The sequence below is a fragment of the Hippoglossus hippoglossus genome, chromosome 6 (genome assembly GCF_009819705.1).
Source record: "Hippoglossus hippoglossus isolate fHipHip1 chromosome 6, fHipHip1.pri, whole genome shotgun sequence".
NCBI classification, from domain to species: Eukaryota; Metazoa; Chordata; class Actinopteri; order Pleuronectiformes; family Pleuronectidae; genus Hippoglossus; species Hippoglossus hippoglossus.
Window position 1 is genome coordinate 9,802,252 of NC_047156.1, and position 11,470 is coordinate 9,813,721.

General features: G+C 41.5%; 3 protein-coding genes across 5 annotated transcripts in view; 1 reads left to right on the forward strand and 2 right to left on the reverse strand.

Annotated features, from left to right (window-relative positions):
- Positions 1-2,435, reverse strand: part of mapk8ip2 (mitogen-activated protein kinase 8 interacting protein 2) — a 30,974-nt gene extending 28,539 nt beyond the window's left edge. Inside the window, exon 1 of one of the 2 annotated variants that reach the window (XM_034588095.1) lies at positions 1,840-2,435. In XM_034588095.1, the coding sequence (XP_034443986.1) occupies positions 1,840-1,904 (65 nt within the window). In that variant the 5' untranslated portion in view covers positions 1,905-2,435. The remainder of the gene's footprint in view (positions 1-1,839) is intronic. The other variant, XM_034588094.1, reaches the window with a different exon arrangement.
- LOC117763164 (zona pellucida sperm-binding protein 3-like) lies at positions 1,679-6,259 on the reverse strand. 2 transcript variants are annotated; one of them, XM_034588108.1, is made up of 8 exons: positions 5,763-6,259; positions 5,526-5,644; positions 5,268-5,371; positions 4,986-5,163; positions 4,760-4,877; positions 4,571-4,653; positions 4,325-4,470; positions 4,083-4,220 (listed from the first exon to the last, which is right to left on the reverse strand). In XM_034588108.1, exons 1-8 carry the CDS (start codon positions 6,198-6,200, stop codon positions 4,159-4,161), a joined length of 1,248 nt encoding a protein of 415 aa, XP_034443999.1. In that variant the 5' UTR covers positions 6,201-6,259; the 3' UTR covers positions 4,083-4,158. The 2 variants fall into 2 exon arrangements, with proteins under 2 accessions (XP_034444000.1, XP_034443999.1); XM_034588109.1 differs by lacking the exons at positions 4,083-4,220; positions 4,325-4,470 and adding an exon at positions 1,679-1,790.
- Positions 6,260-8,265: 2,006 nt separating this feature from the next.
- Positions 8,266-10,975, forward strand: LOC117763184 (zona pellucida sperm-binding protein 4-like). Its single transcript, XM_034588134.1, has 10 exons — positions 8,266-8,269; positions 8,501-8,765; positions 8,874-9,013; positions 9,140-9,324; positions 9,418-9,515; positions 9,696-9,853; positions 9,935-10,127; positions 10,223-10,409; positions 10,511-10,586; positions 10,799-10,975. Exons 1-10 carry the CDS (start codon positions 8,266-8,268, stop codon positions 10,915-10,917), a joined length of 1,425 nt encoding a protein of 474 aa, XP_034444025.1. The 3' UTR covers positions 10,918-10,975.
- Positions 10,976-11,470: the final 495 nt, after the last annotated feature.

The following is an 11,470-nucleotide window of genomic DNA, read 5'->3' on the forward strand; positions in this document are numbered from 1 at the left end:
ACTGCTTAAATCTGATGGTCTGACTGAAAATAAACAAAACTGCTTGTGTACTTTCTAAGGTACCCAGTAGAGGTCATTACTCTACCAGGTCCCAACAGTCTCCTACATTTAAATACACTAGATCCAGATTTTTTATTTAGATGTGTACCAAATTGCAAACACTCATAAATATCAGTCCTTTAAACATGCCTGGTTTGTTTTTCCGTCAAGATTCATGAATTATTCTCTGGAAAATCAACGGAAATGTTGAAAAATGCCTCATTTTACAATGTTGGATCCGCCCCCCTGATCCAGATCCACACCAACATTTCATGGGATCTTCCTTGGATCAAGCCCCACCCCTTCACAAAATGTCATGGAAATCGACGGAGGAGCTTTTGCATAATCCTGCAGGAATATAACCAAACAAACAAATCCAGATGAAAACATAACCTCCTCCATCATTCTCCACCTCATTCACATAATAGTGACACACTGTAGAGACACGTCTCATCAGTGGTCTATAACACTGCCTTTGAGTTTGAACAGAGAAGTTAGCTGAAAGGTTGCATCTGTTGTAGTTGACACAATGCCTAAGCAGGTCAAAGGTGTGCATATGGAATCTCCTGTACCCATTAATCCGCTGATACTACTAAGATTAGCTGGCTCAGGCCTCTTTTTAAATGCTGTAGAATTCAAAATGTTGATGTAATGGACCAAGCTTTGCTCAGTGCTATGAACTAAGGTCAAACAACAACTCAGCTTTACAGTATTGATCTGATATGATCCTCTCATGAGATGAAGCTACAGTCTGTAACTAAATCCATGCATGAGTGCATGTTGTGGATAAAAAATTCCACTGGGAGTTGCTTCCTAATGTGATTGCACTCTGTAGGACATGGGACATGTGGAGACAGACACCCGGACAATGAAATGCATTAATGCAGAAAGCGTCCTCTGTCCATTTGTTTCTCTTCGTCCTAACACAAGATTAAAGTGATTTTATATAGATGTAAAAATAAACAATAGCACGGAAATGCCATTGTTTCTTCAGAGGAAGGTCTTGCAGCAGGAAGTGTAGCATGAGACTGAGGAGAAATGCAAGGAGACGTGTCTTATACTCAACATATGTACATAAAAAGTGATCTGAATATTGCTGCAGCCTCCACACAATTTCAGCCAAACCTCAGCAAAGAGTTGCACCATTTCACCTCTTTCCAGGCACTGACTATCGTCCAAAAAGCAAAACCTATAAGACCCGAACCATGCAGGTCTTCTAACATATAACAACCTGGGTTATTGATCTCTGGTAACTGGAAAAACCTCTCACGGTTGTGCTGAGGCGAGAAGAAAACGCCAGCAGATTTGTGCGTCGCAGAGGTCACATCAGAGGCGTTTGAAACAGCATCAATATCAATGAGACTTCCGTAAATCATTGTTCAGCACCATGCCCTTGCCTGGGTTGGACTCGACAGGGCGTGGGCCTCGCACAGAGAATGCGCAAAGCTGGTGACTGTCGCGACAGCTAAGGATCAATCATCTGCCACATATTTCAAAATCTAGCACCAGTCTTCATGCTTCGGTGACAAAATACAACAGCTGTCGTTGTTTTCATCAGTTCCCAGACACAGACAAGCGGCAGTGTTGAGCTGCAGCATCTACAGGCAGGAGCAGGCCTGTCAGGTTATTAGAATATCAGGCTGCTGCCCAGGCTTTATAATGTGCGCTTCACCACAGTCACCAAAACAACACGGATGGATGCGTTTCTGCTCTTTAGTTGCTTTAGTGGCCTCTCTACACCCCTGCACATCCTCCCCCTACCATCTCTCCTCTGCCGCTCCCCCCCGTGTCAGCTCTTACCTGCATCCGGGAGGAGAGAGGGAATGGAAAGTGGAAAGGGAAAACATCTCAGCCCTGTCCGCCATCTTCTTCCACAGACGAGTCGCGAGAGCTAATGCAGAAAATCACAGTGGAAGCTCAGTCCATTCACGATCACGGGGCAGCGGACGGACGCGGCCGTGGACAGAGGTGTTTCTCTCTCCCTCTTCCTGTCTGCGGCCCCACGGATAACCTCCTCCCCCCCTCCTCCGCTTCCTGGCCGCGAGCCTTGGATCAGACGCGCCCGCACAGCAGCACCATGAACTCTGCAGCAGTCCACCATCCACACGGGCGGGATGGAGAGAGAGAAGCGGGCGTCGAGGCTCTTCGGAGACAAATCGCTGCACCGCAGAAATGTAACAGACAATCCTGCGTTTCTCCCCCAGTGCGCCCACACGGAGCGTGAGCGCGCAGTGTGCGTCCGCAGTCCGCGTTAGAGCTCGTCAAATGTCTGCTGCTGCTGGTGCTGATGCTGCGATGCTGATGCTGATGCTGATGCTGATGCTGCCTGTGACACACAACGGGTTGGGGGCCAGCAGTGCGGAGACAGAGGAGGAGGAGGAGGAGGAGGAGGAGGAGGGTGGTGTGGAGCATATAACGTCAGTGCCGTCACCACATGAGCAGGCTGCACCGAGGCAGAGCTGGAGCTGCCAAACAGTGGAGTAGAAAAACAATAAGTGTTTACAATGACATCACACTGACAGGGACGTTTGCATACAAAAGAGTGGGACAGCGCCATAAAGGGGCCCCCACTTACAGCCAATTATATGTCCAGCATCCACTCACAATTCCTGATTGAGTACATTGCACATTGAAGTCATTCCTCGTTCACTGGTTGTTCTATAGTTTAAGCAAAGCTACACATCATTGGATGTATTTTGAAAACTGTTCCTTGTTCAAGCTCATTGTGTATTTTAAAATAAAAGCTTAGAAAATAAAACAAAAGGTCATATGTGTTGTCAGCATTGTTACGAAGTGATTTAAAAAGAACTTCAGATCCAGCTGGGGCCAGTGCCCCCCACGCCCCAACCCCCCGGATGACACAGACCAATCGATCCAGGGGTTTCTGGGAAAAGACATGTGTTTCAATGTCACATATTTTTTGCCAATAGCTTGATGGGCATTGAGCCTAAATATAACACAGCAAAGAGACAAAAAGAGTAAAGTCCGCAGCAGATCTAAGATCTTTCTGAATCAGCGGCCATAATTTACACAGAGGTGTCAATTATATGTTCAAATAGCCATGCACATCCTGATTCAGTGAGGGGCTCAATAAAGTTATTTTTTGTTGACTGTTAGCTCTGTAGCTTTGAGCAAATTGTGTGTTTCTTAATTAATCATCATATTAATTGTTAGTAAGTGATTCAAAAAAGATTTCAACTGGGGCCAGGGGGGCACTTGGCCCCTTGATTTGCACCAGTGGTCCAGGGGTTCCTCTGAAACAGCATCCACAGTTTAAATGATTTTAAAGTAGCCTATTGGTAATGGATGTGGATATTGTTTTCAATTTCCATGATGGGTGTTGAGCCTAAAGATAAAAGAGCAGGCAGCAAAAAACGAAGAGTCAAAAAGGTAAAGAGTGACAATCACTGTGGAGCTGTTCACTGCCGTGGTGCTGAAATAGTGAAACTTGCTAAGTTGTAATTGACCATATGGACCACAGGAGGGGGGTGAGTACCCGCTCAGTGGGTAAAAAGCTTTGCGTCAGCAATAAGATTTGTATTACGCTTTAATGTTATACCTCATTCACTAAATATCCAGAATATAAAACTGACAAATTAACTACATTTTAACATTTTGATTTTGTTCTAGACTCCATGAATTGAAAAGTGTTGATGAAGTAGGATATACGATACAAATGTAGGATCATACAAGATACTAAATGCTGTAGCTTTATTATATTTACTTGTATAACATATAGTCCATTTCATTCCATATCATTGTTATGTACTTCACATTCTGTTTATAGTTTGAAGGAAAAAAGGGGAAGGAAGTTTTCTGTGACAATTTTAACACACTTTTAACACAACTGGGGGGTTGGTCATAATGTAACATATATGATTACACAGAGGCCGATGTAAAAGATGTTACACTTTCATCTGGAGGATTTCTTTTTTCTCACACTTTTATTATATGTTCGAATTTGGATTACATTTGATGGAGTAAATGGGGTTACTTTCCTTGTTCAAGCTGAACTGTTAACAAGAAGAAAGAGAATAACATAAACAGACAGATATATGAACCATTCAGAATGTTTATTTCAATGGCCATTGTGGTGGCAGGGCAGTGAGTTAAAGAGCACTATTGGATCTTCTCTTTAATGTCTATTGGACCCATGGTGACATCACCTTCCCATGTGTAACCTGAGAAAGAAAAACAGAAGATGTGTGTTACACTATCACTATCAATTTTTCCTATATGATATCAAACTATTATATAATTATTTAATTATGTAGGAAAAACATACTTTCACCGGACACGTCACGTATCTTCCTACCAGGGGTAGACAGACCTGTACCCACAGCTGACTTGCCTCCTGAGCCACCAGTGGGAAATCCACCGGACTCACAGGAGTCACAGGCTCCATCAATCCCGCTGGCCTCCCTCCAAAACCTGGGAAGAAAAGGAGGTGTAGGATAAGAAGTCCCATATCAATTTTCCTGTAATGCTTTCTAAGTCACACATGTACATATAGGCACACTCGCAGACTCACCCATCAATGTAGGAACAAGCTCTTTGTTCATTATTAAAGTCGGAGGCAGCTGATGTTGCTTTCAAGTGGCAGGTAATGTAGGTCTGGTTTGATTATCAGAGAATTAAGAATATTATTAAATCCAATATTGCAGATTTTTATGCTTAATAGAAAATATTAGATACTTAGGTTAGGTTTGGAGATACTCACTAGTCCACTATCAGCTCCCTGGAACCTGAAGGCCTCCAGCTGGAACTGAAGCTTGTTATCTGCAGAGCGAGAGAGGAACCTTGAGGAGGAGCCTGTGATCCTGGCATCAACCAAACACCTGAACACGAGAAAAACATTCAAAATTACAGAGGGACATGCTGGGTGTTTGTGATAATCAATTGTCACTCTGCAGGACAATCCAAGTGAACTTCTCAAACTACCTCACCCATTTTTTTCAATGAAGGCATATCTGGGGTCGGAGGACGGTACAGGAGAAAGAGTAGCCACACAGTTGTCCACAAAAACACGGAGGGGCACGTGGTGGTACTGCTGGACGGTAGCCTCAATACTAATTATATCTCCCAGGAAATACTGGTAGCTTGGTCTCTCAAATTGGAAGTCGTCTGTGCATTTAAAAACATACATTTTACTAATGCTGACAAATACATATTTTTAATTACAGTTCCATAAATATATAAATACGCAGATACATGATTCTGTAACTCACCAGTCATGAGTTTCAGTGTGAAGTATAAGAACTCCTCTGCCACCTTAACTGCATAGAATGGGATCCACAAAGGTACAAGAGGAAGGCTGCTCACATTGTGCTTCCTAAATGATTAAACAGGTTTCCTTAGTATGCAAGCAACTTAAGCATTCCATCATTTTTTGTATTCCACACTGGAATTTATTAGGTCAAACGCTATATATTAAGATTTTGTTTGTGTTTCTTTATTGCCACACTTCTTGTTGATCGACTACATACCTTGGATAGTGGCACTCCACAATTACAGCAGCTTTGCTAGTCCTCACCACAGAAGAACCAGCCAGACTTTGAGGATTATAGTTCAGAGTGAAGGTGTAGATAAGGGCATCTTCTGTCAACTGGCCAGAGAAGTAGATACATAAATATTATTAAAAGCAAATAGCAATATATACAAACATATTTTCCCATACTTATAGTTAATAGTCATCATAATGGATTTTTTTTTATTGTGCTTACTGCTAATGAGCTGCCACAATTCGAGAGTTCGGATTGAAAAATCAACACTTGGGCAGCATGGTCCTCTCCGACAGCATTACAGCTTCCCAGGGTAAGGTCAGCAGGATTGATGAACTGGCCAATCCCAAAGAAGTCCTTCTTGACTTCCACCAGAGCCTCCTTTTCTCCGCAGTCGACAGCAACCGTTGCAGCAGGAACCGGAAATCTCAGCTCGAAAGGCACCTCAGGCTGGGGCTGAGGCTGGGGATCTGCAGGGTATGTCCAGGTGAGTGGTTTCTCAAATGTCTGCTTTGCCTGTTGGGGAACTTGAGGCGGATCTTTGATGGGATCCTGTCTCCCTGGCTTCTGGTTATTTGGTTTGTGTAACCACTGAGCATCACATAAGCTGCCAAGCAAGGAGAGTGCCACAAGGCACACCGCAGTACACTTCATCACCATGGCTTCACAACAACGAGTGTTCTGCACACTTCACTGGATGCTGTAAGGAAGGTGGATATGTGCACATACTTTTATACCACGGTGAACATGTTTACTCCCATTACATTCCCGCCCCTTCAACTGGGCCCTCCTCATCAGACCTAATGAGAGTAAACCTTAGCCAATGACATAAGTGCAGCTGTTGACCAAAGCGTATGACATAACTGTGTTGAGACATTTTCAGCTGAGTTCAGATTATTTAATCTCTTGATACATAAAATGTGATTGTGCCCTAAACTGTATGCCCTATTTAAAAAGTCTACATACATCTGCAAACATAAATCAATGTGAGGATAATGTACCAAATTGAACAGTATCATGCTGGTAAATTGAAAGGTTATGTTAACTTTTCTTTAAGCAAATGAGAAAATATGTATAAATAGTTGACAACCATGTACCAAGTTATGTTGACCGTGGGTTAGGTCTACCTGCCCTTAACATGAAATGTCAACTTCTGCATTCTGCCAAAGTACATTTCGCAGAATGTTGAAAATCAATTTGGCTCCAGCAAAGTCACAAAGAGAAGATAACATTGTTCCAACACTTTTAGTTGGAGCTTGGAGAAAAGTGAAATGACTTTATGTGAATATACTTTATATTGTTACAAAGCACTGACTAGACCTGATGATGATATTGTGAGGTCAAAAGCAGCTGGTGTTTTAAATCAGTCTGTGCGACTAAATAAAGATCTTTAATACACATCTGCTTCTTACTCTGGCAAATTCCAACCATTAATTGAACACCTCATAAATGCTGCACCACTCATGCTGTTGCAACACCAACATTTGATTCAGGATTGTAGGTCAGGTCAAGTTAAGTCAACAATTAACTCACGATTCACCATCTCACCTGCAACAGATACCGATCTTCAGTCACTCCTCCATATTTTTTTGTAAAGCGCTTTGACTTGTCTTGTTGTGGAAATGTGTTTTTACAAATAAATGTCCTCTTCCTCGTCGCCTTTCATTTGAACTTTTATCTTTTACTCACTTTATTTTACCATTATTTTTACTTTGATGTATGTCAACAACAACAAAAAGCCAAGCAATTTCTTATGATTGTTTGCCTTTTAAATACTGACTAAACTGCAACATGCTGTATATGAAGTTGTCATTATTTATCAAACTGAATATCTTAGCTATCTCTATGTTAATTGACCACTTATATTTTAAATTAAAGATATTGACAGTTTAGCTCTGAATAGTTTCCTTATTAAATAAAGATATATTAAACCCGTAACAATTAAAGACGTTTTTATTATATTTTTGGATGTCTAAAACCAACTTGTAATTTTTCATATTGTATTAGTCAAAATTTAACAAGAAATGTTTTTTTTAATGTAAGTTATAACTCATCCTAGTTCTTTTGAAGGGCATGAAAACAGTGACAAGGGTCATGTCAGACCAACCTGATTTGGCAAACATTAAGCGTCTTGTGTGCACTTCCACAAGCAAAGTTCCCAGAATCTTTGTTTTGCCAGTATTTTGATGAAATTAACTATATATATATTACACATATCCAATACATACATATCAAAAGTAATTTTAAGAAATAAAACTATTTCAGGAAATAGCAATTATTCTGTCACACTGTAACTAGGGCGTACAACAATGCACTGGTTAAAAGGTTATATAATGATAGCTAGTCGCTTGTCACTTGAGTATACTCCTGATTATCATTGTCTTTGTAGATTTTTAAACAAAAACAAATTTTGTTTTCAGTTTTAAATATACGCATGACTCCAGCCGAAGATTTGTTTCATTTCATTTTGAATACAATTCAAAAGTGTAAAAAAAAAAAAAGTAACAAATCTGACATTCATGATGGGTCTGATCTACATTAAGGATTTGCTGAGTCAAAAATGAACCTTCAGTATATCAGATGTGGATCCATTACATCTACTGAATACTATACTGTACTAGATGCATACTCTAACCACTGTAATTACTCTTTCATCTGGAAAAATCTGAACACTTCTCTTGGTGATTCTGTCAATTAAATGTCAGTGCATATTACGAGAAGAAGGATGGGTAGTTTTAGCAATGACAACTACACTTATAGATACGAGGAGGTATAAATTCTGATTGTGAGTTTACCTGTTTGGCATTATCTTGAATCTCTTCATTGTTCCACCAAACACCGCCCAGTAACCGGAGCATTTCATTTGCAGTTGTGGGCAGCCAATAGGATGTGAGATATCGACAAGTCTGTCTTTGCAATATCTGATAAAAGGCAGCAACTTTGCCCCACATTTTTCACAGCATCTGGTGTTCTTCATGAATCACTCTGCTGTGAAGCCATAACAATGAAGTTGATCAGAGGTTGTCTCCTGGCATTGGCCCTTCTTGGCTGTCTGGCTGATGCTCAGTATTTCAAGCCGAAGCAGCCCCAGCCGCCCCAGCAGCCCCAGCTGCCCCAGCAGCCCCAGCTGCCCCAGCCACCCCAGCAGCCCCAGCCGCCCCAGCAGCCCCACAAGCCCCAGCAGCCCCACAAGCCCCAGCAGCCCCACAAGCCCCAGGCTCCAAGATATACACCACCACCACATCCACCAGCTCAAAGGCAACACAATCCACCCCCAAAGCACCAGACTCAGCTGCCTAAGGAGCCCCACCAGACTAAGCATCCCCAGCAGACTAAGCACCAAGAAGTATTTCACTCTTGTGATGTGGCTGAACAATACAAGATACAATGTGGGGCTTCCAGCATTTCTGGCCAAGAGTGTGAAGCTATAAACTGCTGCTTCGATGGACGCAGCTGCTATTATGGCAAAAGTGGTAAGTATTTCTGTATTCCTCAAAAAAACTTAATAGATACCCAATTCTTCACTTTTGGTGAACTTAAACATGTTCAAAGAGTAGAGCATGACCACTGCTCTTTGCTCTCTAACTTGCTCTTTTCAGTGACTCTTCAGGCCACCAAAGATGCCATGATTATTTTGGTGGTGGCCAGAGATGCCACCCTTCCCAACCTCGACTTGGAAACAATTAGTTTCCTTGAAAATGGTCCAAGCTGCAGCCCGATTGATACCACTTCAGATTTTGCCATCTACCAGTTCCCTGTCACAGACTGTGGTACAATCATGACAGTAAGCTCTGCACCTCTTTTGACTCTTCAGTTTGATTTGAATTGATTTTTGTCAGGTGTTAATCAAAACTGTAATACTGCCAACTTACTGTAGGAGGAGCCTGGTATTATCATCTATGAGAACAGGATGGTCGCGTCATATGAAGTCGGTGTTGGAACCAGAGGAATTATTACCAGAGACAGCAGATATGAGTAGGTGTTTTGTTTTTCATACTACTGGTCACAACATAAAAGGTTACTACTTTAATAATCCAATAATTATGTTGTAATCAAGAAGATATACCACAAGTGGGTGGGGCCAAAGGGTCATATTTGGGTGATTGGGATATTTTACAATCCAAACCTCACTGACACACCTTTTGTTTTTTTTAGGCTACTTATCCATTGTAGATATATTGGAACCTCAATTGAGGTTCTGGTCATTGAGGTTGGCCTGGTTCCTCCACCATTTCCAGTTGCAGCTCCTGGACCCCTGTTTGTGGTGCTCAAGCTGGGCAATGGACAATGTTTTAACAAGGGCTGTGTGGAAGGTTAGTGGGAATATAATAGATTGTGCAGTAAACCTCATTGAACAATGTCTGTGGCACCAATCAATCTTTATGTTTGATCAGAGGAGGTGGCCTACTCCTCTTTTTACGCGGATAGCGACTACCCCATTGTAAAGGTGCTTCAGGATCCTGTGTACGTTGACATCTGCATTCAGGAGAGCACTGATCCCAACCTGGTCTTGACTCTTGGAAGGTGCTGGGCAACCAGTGATCCCTATCCTCACAGTCTTCCTCAGTGGGACTTGCTGATTGATGGGTAAGTGTTGGCTTGTCTTGTAAAAGAGGTATTGATTATACATTTGTAATGGTATAAAAATAGGCCATTTTCCACCCTCTCTGCTCTTGTCATAGCTGCCCCTGCCACAATGATCGTTACCAGACCGCCCTAGTGCCAGTGGGTGCCTCACCGGAAGTCCCTTTTCCAACCCACCACAGGCATTTTATTTTCAAGATGTTCACTTTTACAGATGTTGGTGCTTCCAATCCCGTCAAACAAGTAGCTGCATATCCAGGGAAAGTTGTTCCTCTCAAGGAAAAGGTATAGGATCCCACTCTCAGGATTTCTTTGGCTTTGTTTTTACCTTCTTTTTAATATCACCTCATCTACATTTTACAAACGATACCCTTGTTTTCCAACAGGTGTATATACACTGTGATACAGCTGTGTGCCAACCCTTTCCTGGAAATAATTGTGAACCTAGGTGTTTCAGAAAGAGTAAGTAGAACAGTCTGATATTTGATTATAAATGCACCACTAGTATTGTTTTTCTATCAAGTCTCTTTCCCATAATTTTACCCTGTGGAAGTAAGAAAAGCTCTTAGCTAAACCTACTCTGTCTTCACCAAGACTGGAAACAAGATCTGGTATCTGGCATCATGTGTCTTACGTCTGACTGGAACTGACCACTGTTATTGTTTTGTGCACAGGGAGAGACCTTTCTACTGTCTACAAGAGCAGGGAGGACACCCCTGTGGTTTCAAGCCTGGAGATTCAATTCATTCAATCTCCTCTGCAACAACATGCAGACAGAACTTTATTGTCATGAAATCTCTGTACCCAATGCTTTGTGGAAAGTGATTCAAATAAAGCTTCATGTTGCTGAACGTCCTGTCTATCATTGTGGTCTCATGGCCTAGAAAAGTTCAGATAGTATCATGTGTTCTTGCCGTAACTTATCCCATCTGCTGCATATAATGAAATAATTAATATAAATGTAATGAAATATGCAGAGTTATCATTTTAATGTGTCGTTTTTTACCCCTTTGAGTCAACTCTGTAATTAAGACACAATACATGAAGGAACCAAGATGAAGAGACCATTTGACCCCTTAAAGGCTGCCAATTTTAATATCTTCATAACCTTATGAGTATATAAGCATTTGAGCAATTTGTGGTTGTTTTGAAAACAATCCTAAAGCATCTATGGGTTATATTTAATGGAGTATTTCACAGATAATTGGGCTGGGACTAGAGTACCAAAACAAAAAAAATACATAAAGTATACTGGACTACAATGTAATCACCATCTCTCTAAAACATACCATAAACAAAAAGGAACATGGTAGATTTATTTGAGAGCTGCTATATTTGTACTGTAT